The 18,571-nt window shown below is 54.1% G+C and overlaps 1 protein-coding gene across 1 annotated transcript in view; it reads right to left on the minus strand.

Annotated features, from left to right (window-relative positions):
* The window catches only part of C7H6orf132 (chromosome 7 C6orf132 homolog), a 49,565-nt gene that overhangs the window by 17,265 nt on the left and 13,729 nt on the right, over positions 1–18,571 (minus strand). Inside the window, exon 4 of the mRNA XM_021098692.2 lies at positions 8,144–8,250. Coding sequence (XP_020954351.2) covers positions 8,144–8,250 — 107 coding nt within the window. The remainder of the gene's footprint in view (positions 1–8,143; positions 8,251–18,571) is intronic.

An 18,571-nucleotide genomic window follows, 5' to 3' on the forward strand; every position in this document is an offset into this window, starting at 1 on the left:
GTGTCTGGCTGGCTGGTTGAAGAACTGGATGGGTATTTTCCATGGTCAGGGTCAGGTCCCCGGGAATCCCTATGGCTTTTTTTTTTTTTTTGCCTTTTGTCTTTTCTAGGGCCTCTCCCACGGCATATGGAGATTCCCAGGCTAGGGGTCTAATCGGAGCTACAGCCGCCACCCTACGCCAGGGCCACAACAACTTGGGATCCGAGCCGCTTCTGCAACCTACACCACAGCTCACAGCAACGCCAGATCCTTAACCCACTTAGCAAGGCCAGGGATCGAACCCGCAACCCCATGGTTCCCAGTTGGATTCGTTAACCACTGTGCCACGACGGGAACTCCTCCCCTATGGGCCTTTGAAGCAGGAACATTTCAGAGTTAAAGAGAAAGAGAAAGAGGAAGGAGAGAAGGAAGGCAGAAAGGAGGAACGTATTCACTATTCAAGAATGAGGTTGCTTCCCCGTTAAAGTCTTAGAAACCAGAGCCCACCGTTAGCCCCCAGCTGCACCACCAAGGGCTCAGGGAACAGGACTCACCCCACTCCTGGCCCCAGCCCTGTCCCCTTGGCCTCCCTGTGCCTGGGACAGTCACATCCTCATGCCTGGGATTCCTCGGAACCCAGGCAAACCCCAAGGGTGGGTCACCAGGGGCTGGGCCAATGGGCCATTCATGCTTGACCTTGGGCACCGGCCCAAGTCTCAGCAACACAATGTCTGAGTCTGAGTCTTAGCGACACATTGTGGGATGCAATCTTCCTCACCAGATTCCTCCAGGAGCCTGGCTGGGGCACCTCAGGGTGGGTGTGGAGCTGCAGGGGGTGAGGGAGGTGACACGGAGTCAGAGCCAGGCGGGGTTGGGGACAGCGCTCTGTAGGCTGGGGGAGCAGGGCACCCCCAGAGTGAGAGCCACAAGGAAACCTCTCTGGGCACCCAAGGTTCCCAGCCAAGTGAAGCCCAGCTGGTTGTTTCCTGGTTCTGGGGGGCTGTGTGAAGGTAGGAAGTGTGTTACCCACACAGCAGCTTCTCTGAAGTTGGGAACTGGTGAGCATTTTAAAAAAGAGCTCAGGGGGTTCCCATCGTGGCTCAGCAGAAACAAATCTGACTAGTATCTATGAGGACACAGGTTCGATCCCTGACCTCACTCAGTGGGTTAAGGATCCAGTGTTGCCATGAGCTGTGATATAGGTCGCAGACTCGGCTCGAATCTGGCGTTGTGTGAGCTGTGATATAAGCCAGAGGCTACAGCTCCAATTCAACTCCTAGCCTGGGAACCTCCCTATGCCATGGGTGCAGCCTTAAAAAAGACAAAGAACATAAATAAATAACAGCCTGAGAGTTCCCGTTGTGGCTCAGAGGGTTAAGAACCTGACTAGTAACCATGAGGATGTGGGCTCCATCTGCGGCCTCGCTCCATAGGTTAAGGATCCATAGTCCACAAACTGCAGTGTAGGTCACAGATGTGGCTCAGATCCCATATTGCTGTGGCTGTGGTGTCGGCTGGCAGCTGCAGCTCCAGATTCGACCCCTAGCCTGGGAAAGTCCAGATGCTACAAGTACAGCCATAAAAAGACAAAAAAATTTAAAAAATAAAAAAAGAGCTCAATTATTTCCCTGCCCAGCCTCCACCCTCTGCTGTGGCTTCGACCCCTTTCTGGGGAACAGAGAATGCCACCAGTGAGCCATCTGGACCAGCCTGCCATCCCAGAACTGCTCTTAGACCCAGTCTAGCAGGGTTCTGCCCTGGCCTCTGAGCCACAGGGGGCCCTGCTCTGATTCCCTGCAGGGCAAAGAGTTCATGGGGTCACCCCCTTCTCGACCCTGCTCCAGGCACCAAACCTGAATCAGAAGTCAGAATCCCTGACTTAAACGGCCTCGAGCTCACTTCTAGAGTTTCTTTCTTGCCTGGTCAGTTCTACTGAGAGCAGTGGGAGCTGGGAGCTCACCTCCCTGAGCCCAAGGGTGGCCAAGGGGTGCCTGTTTGTGGATGAAGATGCAGGTGTGGATGGAGCTTTGCAGGTTCCGGCTGAGGCCTCACTGTGAGGGGAGGAGTCAGGTGGGCAGAGGCGGGGGCTGCGGTGGGAAGGCAGCCGTGTACACTGGCCGTATATGGTGTACACTGGCTGCAGGCTTCTGACACCCGCCCCCACAGGAACACGTGGAGCTCCCCCTCCCACGCCCTCCCAGCAAACGTCAGCCACGTGAATCACTCAAAAGCTAATAATAACTGCCCTTTCCAGCACACCCGAAGGAGCTCGAACCCCAGCCCTAAAGGGAGCCAGGGCCAAGTTCAGAGATGAGCTAGCCCCTGTGGCAGGGCGTGGAAAAGTGGAAAGGAGAAATCCCTCTGACTCGGGCTGCTCTTCTAAGCAGCTGAGGAAGAGAGGGTGGGGGTCCAGAACAGGCGGGGCTTCCTGCCCAGGGCCCAGCCTGACACGTCTTCAGGCACAGCCAGGCTTGCCTGACTCAGAGGGTGGGGTGACCCAGGGAGCTCTCGCCGCCCCAGGCGCCCCTGGGGACCTGTCTGGCCAGTTTCCCCATATTTGCCACATTGGCATTTAATTTTTAATTCCTCGTATGCATCACCCTGGAGATGGCTGGATTCAGACTAGGGTGGGGCCACAGGCAGCTCCAGAAAGAAGTACAACCTCCCCACCGCCAGCTGATCCATCAGTTCGGCTCTCAAAAGCTAAGGGCAGGCGCTGGCTTCAGCTCTGGGCTGGGCTTCCCCTTGGAGGCAGAAGGAAATGGGGGAGACGGCATCCTTCCGGGCTCAGGCCCACAGTGATGCAGACAGGACTGGATTGGGAGGAGGAGACCCAGACTTGGGGCCTGTCTCCACCTCTAATGAGCTGGGTGGCCTCGGTTTTCTCATTCTAGTGAGTGCCAAGCTCCCCGTCCACACTGCCACCACACCCCCAACTCTGAAGTCTGTGATTCTAACACAGTTCCTCAGAGCTCTCAGGGCAGGAAGAGGTGGTGGTCCTGGTGCCTGGAGTGCCATCCTCTTCCGAGGGCTCTGGCATCTCTGGGGGCCTCTAAGGAGCCAACTCCACCTCCTGCCCCTTCTTTAGCGAGTTATTTTAACACAGAAAGTCACAGCTGAGGAAAACCTAGTGGACATCTGGTGTAAACCCCGCTGATGGGTGAGGAAAGGCCTGGCCCTCAGCCACCCAGCACCCCAGTGGCAGAGCCAGGATTGGTGCCACTTATCTGAGGATCGATCCAGATCCTGCCCCAGCCAATGAGGGATCCCAGGGGTCTCTTTTTTTTTTTTTTTTTTTTTTGTTCTTTCTAGGGCCTCACCTGTGGCATATGGCGGTTCCCAGGCTAGGGGTCGAATCGGAGCTGCAGCTACTGGCCTACACCACAGCCACAGTAAAGTGGGATCCGAGCCGCATCTGCAATCTATACCACAACCAAAGCAACACGGGATTCGAGCCACGTCTGAGACCTACACCACAGCTCACGGCAACGCTGGATCCTTAATCCACTGAGAGAGACCAGGGATCGAACCTGCATCTTCATGGATACTAGTCAGTTCATTACCACTGAGGTACGACAGGAACTCCCCAAGGTCTTTTTCATAACTGGCTTTGGGCTGCTGGCTGCCTGAGAATGTATTCCTTTGTCCTCTGCGCTGTCACCTCGAACAGAGTAAGGGTGCTCCAGGAAGGGGGCAGAAGCACCTGCTGCTGTGCACCCTGTCCCCTCCCCCGAGCTCTGCCCTCCCTCTCACACCCATGCCTCCTTGGGCTCATGTGGGATGCTGACAGTGACGATGCACTCAGGAGACAGCCCCAGCCCAGATGGTGCTCCAGGAAGAGCATGGGCCCATCATGGGTACTGCTGCCTTGAGCCTCCCCTGCCCTGGGGTGGCCTGCCTGGGAGGTGCCCTCTGAGCGTGGGAAGGGAGGACAGGGAGGGGCAAGGCCCAGCTGGTTAGGACAGTGGCAGGTAGGGCTTGGGCCTCGGCCCGGCTCCCCACCTGCCCTGGTGGGGCTGGGGGGCGGGGTGTGCACGGGTGTCTGTGTGTGAACCCACACCCACTCCGGTCCTATCCTCCTGCCTCTCACTCGCCTGGCCTCCTGGACCAGCTAGAAGAAAGCGAAGACCCAGCCCAGGGCCTGAAGGAAAGGAGTCGGATTCCCCACAACTCAGGAGCCAGTGAGGAACCATGTCGGGAGCAGCTCTCTATCTTGTGATCTGAATCTGCAGCAAAACATGTCCCTGGGATACGGGCCGGCTGGGTTCCTAATCTCAAGGTGCATCATAGGTGGGCTTCCCAGAGGCCTGAGACCCCTCTGCTGAATTGTAGGCAAAATTGTGCATCTGTGGCCCATAGCCTCACCAAGCTCTCAAAGGAGTCTCTGACCTCAAAGAGGCAAGAGCCCTGGTGTCCCGCAAGCCCTGGCTGCCGGGCAGGGGTTCAGAGAGGGAAATGCACGCGGTTCCGGCGGCTGGTGATGGGAAGGAAGAAAAGAGCCTCTAGGTCATGGCAGAGGGGAAGGTAAGACGGCCTGAATAGAACCTGGACCCCGGAGCCTGGCTATGAATCCTAGTTCTGGGAGCTCCCTTCGTGGCTCAGCGGAAATGCATCTGACTAGCATCCATGAGGACGCAGGTTCGATCCCTGGCCTCGCTCAGTGGGTCAAGAATCCGGTGTTGCTGTGAGCTGTGGTGTAGGTCACAGACGAGGCTCCAATCTGGCATTGCTGTGGCTGTGGCTGGCAGCTGCAGCTCCGATTGGACCCCTAGCCTGGGAACCTCCATATGACATGTGCATGGGCCTTAAAAGTAATAAAAAAAAAAAAAATCCAAGCTCTGCCACTTAGGAGCTGTCTGACCTTCAGCAAGGTACTTCCCCATCCTGTTTCAATGTCTCTGCCTGTAAAATGGGGATGCACCTTCCCAAGAGGGCGGCTCTACTGACTGTTAACGTGTGCGAGACGTGCGACGGTGCCTGACACACAGTAAGTGCCCCACATGTGTCAGCCACGATCACACAGTTCTGTCACTGGCTAGGATCTCATCAGCTGCTCAGCGGGGAACCAAAAGCCGGGTGTGATCTTCCCTTTCTGGGTTCAGTTCCTGCCAGTGTATAATGCTTTGGGTGCGGGCCTGACAAGGCCTCTCTTAGCGGTTGGGTTCACGGTGCATTCATTCATCCCTCAGTCTCACTAGCGAGGGGCTGGGAGCCCCTGGGGAGAAGCCCCCATGTCCTGGGATGGGGTTGGAGGCTGGTGGGGAAGGACTGCTGCCAAACCAGTTCCAGCAGCCACCCCCGACCCTGTGCAGCCTCCCATTCATGCCCCAGTTGACCCAAACCAGATCCAAACCAGAGAACCCAAACCAGAAGGCAGGCGGGCAGAAAGCCGGTACCGGTGCTGACTGAGTGACGGGCCCAAAGACGGTGGGCAGGTCGGGGCGGGGATACAGGATGCCGGCCAATCAGAACCAAGTCCGCTGTGCCCCGTTAACCCTTTACTTGCTGGTGCAGATCCGAGGGAGGAGCCAGGACTGGGAGAGCCACTCAAGGGGCAACAGTCATGTATTTCAGTATTTTAACAACCAGAACGCGAACGGGTGTGTCAGCCCTGGGCGCCCACCTCTGTAACTTTTCGTATGTGTGTTAGGGGCAGGTGAAGGGAGAGAACCGAATTCACCTCCGGCGACAGAAAAATCTCAAAATTATTTCATCTGCATGTACGGGTGCAACAACCCCCTGAGAGCTTTCCGCATCTCTGGAAACGAGGTTAGGGCTTGACTCATTTGCTTTATACCTTTCTGGTTTTGGTGTTGTATTTTCTTTCTTTCTTTCTCTCTTTCTTTCTATCTTTTTGCCTTTTCTAGGGCCGCTCCTGTGGCATATGGAGGTTCCCAGGTTACAGGTTCTTCTTGGAGCTGTCGCGGCCGGCCTACACCACAGCCATAGCCACGCCAGATCTGAGCCCCGTCTGCGACCTACACCACAGCTCACGGCAACGCTGGATCCTTAACCCACTGATCGAGGCCAGGGATTGAACCTGCAACCTCGCGGATCCTAGTCGGATTCATTAACCACTGAGCCACGATGGGAACTCCAAGTGTTGTATTTTCTATGTGTGTCTGTGATGTCCATGAATGGCTTTTATAAGCACAAAATAAATTACTTAACGTTGTGCTCCCAGAGGTCTGTGTGCCCAGTCCTCCACATCCAAGCCTTGGGGACACAGCAAGGAGAAGACTCTGTCCCTCCCATCTAGAATCCTGGGGTCTGGGTGGTGAGTTTGCACAAGCAGAAAAACCTGGGGACAGGGAGAGAGAGGTGGTTGTGACTGGCTGTACCGGGCAGAACTTGTGGGCACCTGGGATGAAGGCATGGGGTCCTGTGAGGTCTATTGGGCCCCTGAAAACTCAGACCAGAATTAGGTGCCTTGTCCGTTGAGGCAGAATAGAGCTTCATGGACATATAAGATGCTATGACCCCAGTGACAGTACTGTCCCAGCCAAGATCCAGGTCTCGCAGACAGTAGTGAATCTAGGATTTATGAGATTGACTCTTTTTTATAGGGGTCAAATCGGAGCTGCAGCTGCCGGCCTACACCACAGCCACAGCAACTCAGGACCTAACCTGCATCTGTGACCTACCCCACAGTTCACAGCAACACCGGATCCTTTAACCCACTGAGCAAGGCCAGGGATCGAACCCGAATTCTCATGGATACTAGTCAAATTCATTTCCACTACGCCACAATGGGAACTCCAGGGATCGACTCTTTAGGCTCTAAATCTGGGCCGCTGCACACAGTATCCATTGGCCACCAGTGGCTATTGAACCCTTGAAATGTTGCCAGTCAGAAGCGGGATGTGACAGACAGGGGGTGTGGGATTGGCATATGCACTGTGAGGGATGGCATGACTGGCCAATGGGGACCTGCTGTACAGCACAGGGAACCACCCAGTATTCTGTGATAATCTGCGGGAAAAGAATCTGAAAGAGAATGGATATGTGTATGCATATGACGGAATCACTTTGTTGTACAGCAGAAATTATTACAACCTTGTAAATAAACTATATTCCGATAAACCTTTAAAAAAAAAAAAGCAAGTGGGCTATGGGATCTCAGTCTGGCACACCAGATCTGGAAGACTTAGAATGGGAGAAAGAATGTAAAACATCTCATTCATCTTTTTACATTGATTAATGGTTGAAATGATCATCTTTCAACTCGTTTTGCCTATATTTTTTTTTGGCTGTACCAGTGGCATGAGGAAATTCTCTGGCCAGGGATCGAATCCACACTGCAGCCGTGACCCGAGCCGCAGTGGTGACACCAGATCCTTAACCTGCTGTGCCACCAGGGAACTCCCCTATTTCTTTTTGCCGTTTTAGAAATTTTTAAATTACACATGAGGTTCGCATTATATCTCTACTGGACGGTGCTGGTCTAGACTGTTCCAGAAAACCCAGGAATCTCATTGTGGTAAATAGAACCAGTCACAGAACAATTGTTTTGAGTCTCTTTCCCTTGTTAGAGAACACAAGCCCAACCACAGGCTCCAGAAAGGTGTTTTTGGTTTCTGGTAGTTTCAGACCCACAAACAAATCGGTCCCTCCCAGGGGTCACTGCTCTTTAACCTTTAAGTTCAGGCGTCACCTCTTCCAGGAAGTCTTCCTTGACCAACCCCCCCACAGCTGGCTGGATTGGCTGCTCTGGCTCTGGCCTGTGTTCAAAGAGTCTGTTTACTGATTCATCCCCTACACTGGGCAGGAAACTCCTTGAGCAAGGCTGGCCGAGTCAGTTCTGAATCCCAGCACCACTGCAGGGCCTGGCATGGGGCAGGCAGCCAGCAGTGATTGAGGAATCGGAATCCTGCTGAGCTGGAGGTACCCACCGCCGCTTTGTCTTGGCACACAAGTTCCCCATACCTCTCCTTAGGTTTCACCTCAGAGGAGCTGACACTCCTAATCCCAGCCCTCTTGCCGTTAAGCCTCAGCCTGCCTTCAGCCTGCCTCCTCCCGGCAGCCACCCTGGGTTGGCATCAGGAAGGAAGAGAATGGACAGAGGGGGAAGCTGATGTCCACTCAGCTCAGGGCAGGGGTAGGTGGCAGCCGAGGTGGCCTGTCCAGAGGAGACACTCAGACCTCAGAGCAGGACCATACTCACCAGTGGAAGAAACGTCAGCAGGGGCCGGACTCTTGGCCGAGCCTTCAGCGTGGCGGTTCCCGATTCACTCACTGTGTCAAATCGGTTGTCTCCATAATAGATCCCATCTGGAGGGGACAAGTGAGGGGACACCATGAGCTGGAGGTCAAAGGCATGGGGGCCAACGGAATTTACTTATTTATTTGTATTTATTAGAAGTGGACTGGGATGTTATTTCATTAAAAAATTTTTATTATAGTTGATTTACAAGGGCCAACTGATTTTTTTTTTTTTTTTTAGGGCTGCACACACAGCATATGAAGGTTCCTAGGCTAGGGGTCCAATTGGAACTGCAGCTGCCGGCCTACACCGCAGCTATGACAACGCCAGATCCTAGCCACATGTGTGACCTACACCACAGCTCACAGCAACACGGATCCTTAACCCACTAAGTGAGGCCAGGGATCGAACCTGCAACCTCGCGGATCCCAGTCGGGTTCGTTAACCGCTGAGCCATGAAGGGAACGCCCAAGGGGCAGCTAAATGTCATCTGCCCTGCCATTCCCAATAAGGAAACCCAGGCCCTGCAGTGGCCCCCGTCTGACTCAGCCCAGCACCTCTTATATAACAAGATCCCACAGGTGGGGTGTGTGCTAATGGGCCACTGAAGCATGACTGGGAGGGACTCGGGGTGGTTTCTCGGGGTCCCCTGCAGCGTCCCTGGGGCTTTCAGCCCCGCAGCCCACTCTCTCCTGGTCCACTGGTCCACCCCTGCAGGTCCTGAGCCTTCACTCCCACAAGACCCTCCTTCCGGGGCCTTGAGAGCTCGGTCCCGGTTCCCCTCTCTTATCTCCAAGAGAGGAAGGAAAACAAGCTGGCTTTTCCCTGAAGTGTTTGAATTTCTAATCTGGAACAAGCAGAGCAGATGAGGCCGCCCAGGGGCCCAGCGTCCGCCACTCAGACTCCTCTACCTCGAGATGTCCTCAGCCCCCAACCCAGCAACGGTTGGAAGTGTGGTTCTGTTTGATGCACCCTTGAGGACAGAGCCGAAAGAACAGCAGGGCAGAGTCCACCTGACTTGGTGTAAATTCTGGCTCTGCCACTGACCCGCCACGTCGCCTAACCTATCTCTGTGGGCCTCAGTTTTCCCATCTGTATGATGGGAGTGATGATGGTACCAGCTTTAAAGGACTGTTGTGAGGCGTAGGTGTGGCCTGCACATCGTTAGGGAGCCAGCAAATGTGGTCCCGCCCCTGTGGGAAGGTGATACGGGATTTTTGTCTTCTTCTAGTTGCTGGGCTTGTGCTCTGGGCTGTTTCTACAGGAGTCACTGACATTTTCCCAACCAATCCCCCTGGTGACCCTGAACACACATTGATGAGAATTTCACATCCTGCCCCAGGTTCACAAGGTCACCTCCGAGGGGCAGGGGTCACTGTGGACCTCCTACTACGTGGGTCATGAGCAAGGAGGGCTTTCATCCATTTCCCAGGGCCTATAGGACTTCTTCCTCTCCTAAAGCCAGAGGGGAAAAGCCAAAATTCCAACTAACCAGAGTCCCACTAACAGGAACATTGAATGAATTGTGATTGCTTTCCCTCTTGCACATGACTTTAGGAGAAGAACGCAAGAAAGCCAAAGGATTCGTTTAGTCAAAGGAGACTGTGGAATTCTCTTGTGGTGCAGCAGGTTAAGGATCCCAGGTTTTGTTCCCAGCAGCATCTCTGGAGCACCAGGATGCAGGTTCAATTCCAGGCCTGGCAGAGTGGGTTAAGGATCCCAAATTGCCTAAGGGCAGTGTAGGTCGCAACTAGGCCTCGGATCCCTGGCTTGGGAGTTCCGTGTGCCGTGAGGCAGCCAAAAAAAAAAAAAATTGGGCTTGTCAAGGAGGTCTGGGGATCAGAAGGCATTCACCCCAAATTCCTACACTTCCAGCGGCAGCCCTTTATGTGAGAATTGAGGCCTTGAAGGTGACACAGAGGCTCAAGGGGCACCCCAGAAACAGGACACGGAGTCCTTTGTGTGCTGCCCTACCAGGCAGAGGGTCGGCTGGTGCATTGAAGATTCTCCACCTCTCAAAGGGGCCAATGTGGTGAGTTTTCCGTGTATTCTACACATCCTGGGAAATCCCAGTTCCCAGCACTGCCCTGTCCTGTCCACTCTGGACCAACACGATTCCCCGGTTGTGGCTGCCAGGTTCCACACCTGAGGCTGGAGACCGAGATGCCAGGAGGTGGGTCGGGGATCAAGGAGCAGGTGGAAAAAGTACAGATTTGGTCCAATCAGGAACAAACAGAAAAGAGTTCCCGTGGTGGCGCAGCAGAAACAAATTCGACTATGAACCATGAGATTGCAGGTTCGATCCCTGGCCTCGCTCAGTGGATTAAGGATCTGGCATTGCCATGAGCTGTCGCAGACACGCTCAGATCCTGAGTTGCTGTATCCCAAGTTGCTGTGGTAGGCCGGCAGCTGTAGCTTCGATTCGATCCCTAGCCTGGGAACCCCCATGTGCCAAGGGTGCGGCCCTAAAAAGCAAAAACGAAAAAAGAAAAAGGAACAACAAACAGCTATTACTAGAGCCCACCCAATTCCCTCTGGCCTCTAAGCGTCTGTGTGTTGACACCAGGCTTTCCCAGGACATTTTTTAGATACCACCGTTTTGACGCCAAGGTCCTAGATCCGAAGTGATGTGGCTGCCATGGGACTGGGGCAGGGTGAGGATTAACAGTCAGGCTTCGAGGCCCTCCCTTTCATCATTTCATTTCATCTCTGCACCAGGGGTGGCATCTACGAGCATCCTTTCTGTAGCTGAGTTACCACGACAGTAATGGCCACTACGACTGTGTGCACAGGAGTTTTAGAAGCAAGCAAGTTGATCACTCTAATAGCAGTAATAATATAATAATAACTAGAATGTATTTATTTATTTACTTTTTGGCTGAGCCCTCAGCATGCAGAAGTTCCCAGAGATCGAACCCGTGCCACAGCTGTAACCAGTTACATCAGTGACCGACCACACCGGATCCTTAACCCACTGGACCACGAAGAAACTCCTAGGTAGAATTTACTGAACAATTGTTTCTTGTTTGTTTGTTTGTCTTTTTGCCTTTTCTAGGGCCACTCCCATAGCATATGGAGGTTCCCAGGGTAGGAGTCTAATCGGAACTGTAGCTGCCAGCCTACGCCAGAGCCACAGCAACTCGGGATCCGAGCCTCGTCTGCGACCTACACCACAGCTCACGGCAACACCAGATCCTTAACCCACTGAGCAAGGCCAGGGATCCAACTTGCAACCTCATGGTTCCTAGTCGGATTCATTAACCACTGCGCCACAACAGGAACTCCTTTACCGAACAATTGTAAAGGGCCAGGCACCATTCTAAGCACCTCGTATATTATTAATTCATTTAATTCGCAAAACAGCCCCGCGTAATTGGTACGATCATCATCCTGGTTTTACAGATGAGAAATCGGAGGCAGAGAGCGGTCCAATAACTTGCCCAAAGCCTCAGAGTAAGTGGTGAAGCTGGAGTCTCTGCTATGGGGCTGACCTCTAAACCCCGGGACACGCTGCTCCCAAAGTGGGGAATCCTGATCCCGCTGTTCACAGGATGGGAGGATGGGGGTGTGAGTCGCAGGAAAGGCTTGGCTCCGGCCAAGAAGCAGCGCTGGGGAGGGCTGGAGGTGACGCAGCTTGCCCAAGGCCAGCGCGGGTTAGGGCAGAACCAGATCTTCGCCAGGGCCCTCTGATCTCCACGCGGGCCATCTACACCCCTCACAGATTCCATGACTCAGCCTTGAGCCCCAGGCACTGTTGTCCTGGTTGGTTTGTGGGTGTTGTGAACGGGGGAGCCCTTTCTAAGAAAGCAACTGGCATCTGGAATACGTACGGAAGGGCAGTGGGGGTGGCTGTGGTGAGTTAGGGGTGGAGGGCCCAGGCAGCTCCCTCCCCAAGGAGGCACTTCTTGGAAATGCAATTTTTTTTTTTTTTTTTTTGGGTCCACACCCACAGCATATGGAAGTTCCCAGACTAGGAGTCAAATTGGGGCTGCAGCTGTCGGCCTACACCACAGCCACAGCAACACAGGATCCAAGCTTCGTCTGCCACCTACCTCACAGCTCACAGCAATGCCAGATCCTTAACCCATGAGTGAGGCCAGGGATCGAACCTGCACCCTCATGGATACTAGTCAGATTCGTCTCCACTGAGCCACAACGGGAACTCCTTTGCTGCAATTCCATTTCTCAGTTCTAAGAGGTGTGGCTGGGAGTTGGGAAAGGCTATCCGGTGACAGAAGCAGAGCCTAAGGGGTGGGACGTGAACCTCAACTGGCCACGGTTGGCTTTGAAGTTGGAAGGGGGCCTGGAGCCAGGGAAGGCAGGCAGCCTCTAGAAGTTGGAAAAGGCGAGAAAACATTCTCCCTGAGAACGTCTAGAAAGGAACAAAGTATCGCTAACATTTTAATTCCAGCCCCGGGAGATCAGTGACTTCTGACCTCCAGAACCTTAAGGTGATAAAAGCATGTGATTTCAAAAGAGATGTGGCTAGAACCTGACAGGCTTTCCCCAGGCCCCTTTGACCTTGGCTCGGTTCCCAACTGGTCAAGGCACACCAGCGGGTGAGGCAAGTCTGGCTGCTACCGTAAGCTGGGTCCTCTAAGAGGTCAAGGTCAGGGCTGGGGCTTTCTGAGTTTCAAGGTCAAAGTCCAAAACTAAACAGACAGATGAAATAGGTTCACTTTGGGGATTTTCCTTTGGAAGTAGGTGAATGCTGCTGGGACTGCTGTGTCAGGAGGGCTAGAATGCCCTTTCCTGGGAAGCAGCCAGCTCCTCCACTGAGGCAATGCAGGAGGGCCCGGCTGCCTCTTGAGGAAGAAAGGCCCAGTGAGGGGGTGAAGCGGAGGACAGAGGGGAGGCTGGCCCCCTTGCCCTCTGAGGACACAATGGGCTGCTCTGTCAGAAAAGAGAGGCCCCGGGAGTTCCTGTAGTGGCTCAGCAGTAACAAACCCAACTAGTGTTCATGGAGACGCAGGTTCGATCCCTGGCCTCCCTCAGGGGGTTAAGGATCTGGCTTTGCGGTGAGCTGTGGTGTAGGTCACAAACTTGGCTTGGATCCCGAGTTGCTGCGGCTGTGGCATAGGCTGGGGGCTACAGCTCTGATTAGACCCCTAACCTGGGAACCTCCATATGCTATGGGTGCAGCCCTAAAAAGACAAAAAGACAAAAAGACCAAAAAAAAAAAAAAAAAAAAAGAGCGGGGGCCCTGGACGTTTCTCCGTCTCTCTGAGGCTGTTTCCTCATCTTTGTAAATGTGCGCAGTGGGGGATATTGGGGAGGCTGGACAAGACAAAGTGAAAAGGCTCGCACGGCACCTGGCAGGTAATTTACGCTCAGTAACTGGGAGGGCAGCTTCTCGTCACACCATCAGCATGCTCTCTGCCCCACCCTACCTCGCTCCACCATGGGTTTGGGCTCTGAGCTTGAATGGGGCTGTGTCACTGGTGAATGATGGGTGAACAACATAATCTGGCCACTCTTGGATGGGACCCTCTCCTCCATCGGGGAGATGAAGGAGGGTCCGGCTGCCTCTTGAGGAAGAAGGGCCAGGGAGGAGGTGAGGCAGGTGACAGAGGTGGGGGGAGGCTGGGCCATTCTGCTTGTGGTGGGAGCCCTTTGCTCTCTTGTCAGGGAGCCTTCGGAGTCTGGACCATGGGGGCTGCCCTCTTTGCTGACCTGACCGGGAGAGGGAGGCCCAGGATGGGTGGGCTTGGCCCAACATCTCAGAGCGGGGGTGGTGCCAGAGACCAGACGGTACCCCCGAATTGCAGTGTTGGGTTATGGGTACCCATAATGGGGTGCCTTACGCATAGCCTGTGGCTCGATGCCTCTCCAGGAGGAAGCTGACCTGGTTCCTGCAGTCTGGGTATGTGTGTGTGTGTGTGTGTGAAGTGGAGTGGGGATGGCCAGCTCTGGGGGAGCTGAAGGCTGGGCACAAGCGGCCGCCTCACTCCCAGCCCTTCCTTTCTCTCCCCCACCAGAGGAGAACCCTCTCACTTGGTCTTCAGCATCTTTCCTCACAGTGGTCAGGGTTGAAAGCCTGGCGGATCGCTCTTCCTCCCCAGCCCCCAAGCTGCCTGGGCACGAATTTCCATGAGGGCTAAGGTCTGGGACGGTGATTTAGCCCTCACCCCCAACCCTAGACAGGTCCACACTAGACAGGACCTGAACGGTTAAAATGTCTGACATGTGACACGCGGTTTGATGAGCTGGGTGCTCCTCTAAGTGCCCCTGACAGCCCCCTTCACAAATGCTCTGGTTATTCTCAACCGGTAGATGAGGAAACTTGAGGATCAGAGAGGTGAAGCCTCCTGCCCAAGGTCCCACAGCGGGGAGGAAAAGGGGCCTGGATTCGAGCCCTGGCGACCTGACTCTAGAATTCAATTCTCTCTGGTGACAGCCAGCAGAGCAAGGAAAAAATGCAGGGATCCAGCATCTCCTTCCTCGGTCTCCTGCTTCCCAGAGTGAGACTGGAAGGCCGGTGAGGCCTGGAAGAGATCAAAGCATCTAGGAATGAGATCTCAGGCCACAGCCTAGCTCCTCCCGGAGCACTTGCTCAGGCTGGGTTTGCACACATGTCAAATAGGGGTAAACTGGGGGACGAAATTAAAGGAGAGAGAAAAGCTAGCAGAGGTGAGACGGGGGTTTGGGTGGGGATCCCCAATTCCAAGGAGCCCCCAAATAGTCCCAGGAGCACTGGCCACAGGGCTAATGTAATTCCAAGTGCTTCAAAGGGGTGGGGTTCCAGCTGGGAGAGTTTGTTACCTTGACCAGAAGAATTTAGAACCCGAAAACAGAACCCCCTACCTCTGCCCCACGGAGGAGGGGCAACTGATCCTTGGTCCCTAGGGGAGCCCCAGCCTTTCAGGGAAGCAGCAGGGGGACCCCATGTGAATGTAACTCTCGGATGGCTGATGAGGCCCTTTCTTGCTAATGTAATAGGGCCACATGACAGGAACCTGAAAAGGCTGGTCGGTCCCAGCAAGCCCCAGCAAGCCTGACCCCAGGCACCAGAGAGAAGCCTTTGTCCAAGGGCAGAGGGGACGCTGAAGGTTGGGCTGGGCTCGGCTGGGCTGGAGCAGGGAGTCGCAGAGTAGAGGTAGTGGGGGACAGAGGGGGAGGAGCTGGGGACTGTGGCACGGGAAGCAGGAGAGGGAGGAGCACAGCAAATGGACCCTCTGCTTCCAGGCTGGGACTTGCTACGCAAAGTACACGGCTCCAGACCTGCTAGACTTCACCTGGGAACTCGTCCGAAGTGCACTTCTACCGCCTCAGAAGCTGATCTTAACAAGGTCCTGGGTGATGGGAGGCAAGGTTTGAGCTGCCTTCAGCTGAAATGTCTTTGAGACATTTAACCTGTCTGAGCCCCTGAGTGTGTTCCTCAGGTGAGAAAACATGCAGTTTTTAGCACAGTGCCTGTTTCAATGAATAACTGATGATAAGAACAATGGCAAAAAAAAAAAAAAAAAAAAAATAGAGTTCCCATCATGGCTCAGCGGAAGCGAATCTGACTAGCATCCATGAGGACGAAGGTTCAATCCCTGGACTCGCGCAGTGGGTTAAGATCCGGCATTGCTGAGAGCTGTAGTGTGGGTCACAGACACGGCTCGGATCTGGCGCTGCTGTGGCTGTGGTGTAGGCGGGCAGCTACAGCTCTGATTCGACCCCTAGCCTGGGAACCTCCATATGCTGCAAGTGTGGCCCTAAAAAGACAAAAAAAAAAAAAAAGGTTGTATTATTATTGTTGTTGTTGCCCATTTTCTGGCTCAGGGAGAAGGGGCAGCCTGACCGCTCCTCAGTCTGCAGCGGTCAAAGGAGGGCCTGGCTTTCTGAGGTGAACTACGGGGACAAGAGGAACTTATATAATGGGGTAGCGGAGAGGGTGTGTATGTGTGTACTGAGCTGCCAGCAAACCACAGCACACCTCCATGGATGGGAGTAAACAAAAGTCTCCTTCACACCCCTGCCACGCACAAGTCAGCTCTTCTTCGGGAGGCTGGTGCCAGCCTGCCCCTGAACAGAAATACGTGCTCAGTCTCTGGGGTTCATGGCTTCCGACCCGTTAGCCTGGCCTGAGACACAAGGTCAGGGACCCTGGGAGCAGCAGCCACCTTAGGGAGCAGTGGGGTTCTCCTGACAAGGAGCTGGGACAGTCCCTGCACATTTACTCAGACCTGCAGGGAGGCCTCAGGGCAAAGGGATGGCCCAGTCCCTCTGGGAAGGAGAGGCCAGGATTCTCAGGTCCTCTTGTATAAAAGAATCACCGAGGAGCTGGTGAAAAGTCCAGAATCTGGATCCCAGCCCAGCAATTCTGACGTTGTGGGCCCCAGGTGGGCCCCCAGGAATCTGCATTTTAAACTTTTTTTTTTCTTTTTTCTTTTAGGGCTGCGCCCGAGGCATATGGAGGTTTCCAGGCTAGGGGTCCAATCGGAGCTGTAGCCGCAGGCCTACACCACAGCCACAGCAACTGGGGATCTGAGCCACGTCTGCCGACCTACACCACAGCTCACAGCAACGTCGGATCCTTAACCCACTGAGCGAGGCCAGGGATCAAACCCGCATCCTCATGGATCCTAGCTGGATTTGTCAACTGCTGAGCTACAAAGGGAACTCCAGGAATCTGCATTTTAATAAGTACCTTAGAAGGATGGGACAAAGCTGATTTACATTTTGGAGGAACAAGACCCAAGGCGCCTCAGCAAGAAGGGCATCTTATTGTTGGGGCGGGGTGGCAGGAGGTAAGGAAGGTTGGCTCAACTAATCCAAGAAGCAAGGGAGGGGTCCAGCGTGCCTGGCAGCCTTGTCTCGACTGCAGCAGCAAGTCCCTTAACGAGAGCGAGAGCGTTGCAAAGATCCATATCTCTGCTTTTAAAAAACAACTGGGTGGCCTTTTAAGATCCTTGCATAGGCTGGGGGGAGGCAGGGAGGCCAGAGGCTTAACTAGGATTGCAATTGCATTAAGTGAAGCCATTCTTAATAGTTACCGGATAAATGTTAGGGAAATCCTTTAAAGAAAAATGTACCCGTCACCACCTTCACCTGACTGTTTGCATTTTACCTGTTACACCCAGCCTACTTCTGTGCAAACATTCTACAGGGCTGCAGCCACAGCGCCTGCGGCTCCTCCTTCATTCCCTTCCATGATCCTACACTGATTTTCTCACCTCCATCCCACCCCTTGTTCTTCAAGGGCTGACACCGCCAGCATCTCAGAGACTGTCCAGACTCAGACACCCTATGGAACTCTAATCCCAACCCCTTTGAGACCTTATGGCCTCTGCACACTTTAGGCTCCTCTGGTCTCCAGCAGTTGTCAGGAAGAGGACTGGAAGCAGCCCTGGACTGGAAGTGCTCAGAGTTGGAAATGACCTGCTAATAATAAATCACGCAGGAGTTGACCGATTTGTTCTCTAAAGGGCCAGCTGGTAAATATTTTCAGCTTTGTGAGCCCCATCAGCTCTGCTGCAGAAACCCAACTTAGTCCTCGGGAGCCCAAAAGCAACTACAGATGGTATGCAAATGAGGGGCATGGCTGGCCGTGTTCTAATAAAACTTTATTTACAAAAAACAGGCCCTGGGCCAGATTTGAGCCAGGCCTGGCACTTGCCAATTTTTGCTTTAGTGCTTTTCTTTTTAAGCCTTTTCAAAGCTCTGCTATTATACAAGCCCTGAGCAGTCATTCCGTAAGCTGGCCGGACACCATGCCCATTTAACAAAAGGGAAAGATTGAAGTCCAGAGAGGAACCAGCCCCCACCTTAATGACAGAAGCCTGAGATCGCCGTCGCATTCCAGAATCCCTAGCACTGCTCCTGCCCTTCTCCACCTCTGAGCACATGTCCGGTTTGGCAGGAAGACCTCTGCCACACCCATAGGCGCCCTGGGGAACACCCCCAGAGAGCCATCCTGCTGGGTGCATGTTGCTTCTCACTCCTCCACGTGGTGCAACCAGGCTGAGTCAGCGGGAGGTTCAGCCCTGCCCTGGGGGACGGGAGGAGCGGCCTCCTTGGGCTCCAGCCCTGCTGGAGAAGACAGCAGCTGGCTGGAGGTGCCAGGGCACCAGGCCCCCATTTCTCTCTCGGGAGGGACTGGACCCTCTCAGCAGCCAGTGCAGCACAGGCAAAAATGTAGAGAATGTCTAAGGCAAAAATGCAGAGAAGTGTGTCAGGCATTCCTCTGGGGGAAGGAGTGGTGGCTGGTAGGTGTCCTCAGGCAGATGCCCCTCCAGCCAAACTGACCCTTGGATTCTCTTCCCTAAAGTCAATGCAGCAAGTGGGCTAAGGGCGTGGTCTCTGGAGCCCCCACGGCCTCCGTTCGAATATTGGTTTCTGCCTTATGAAGAAAATTCTGGGGGAATGAAAATATTCTAAAACTGAATTGTGCTGTCGGTCGCA

Source organism: Sus scrofa, chromosome 7 (assembly GCF_054392235.1).
Source record: "Sus scrofa isolate SSC_HxYL_T2T_F1_AM1 chromosome 7, Sscrofa_HxYL_maternal_Yorkshire_Landrace_v2.0, whole genome shotgun sequence".
NCBI classification, from domain to species: domain Eukaryota; kingdom Metazoa; phylum Chordata; class Mammalia; order Artiodactyla; family Suidae; genus Sus; species Sus scrofa.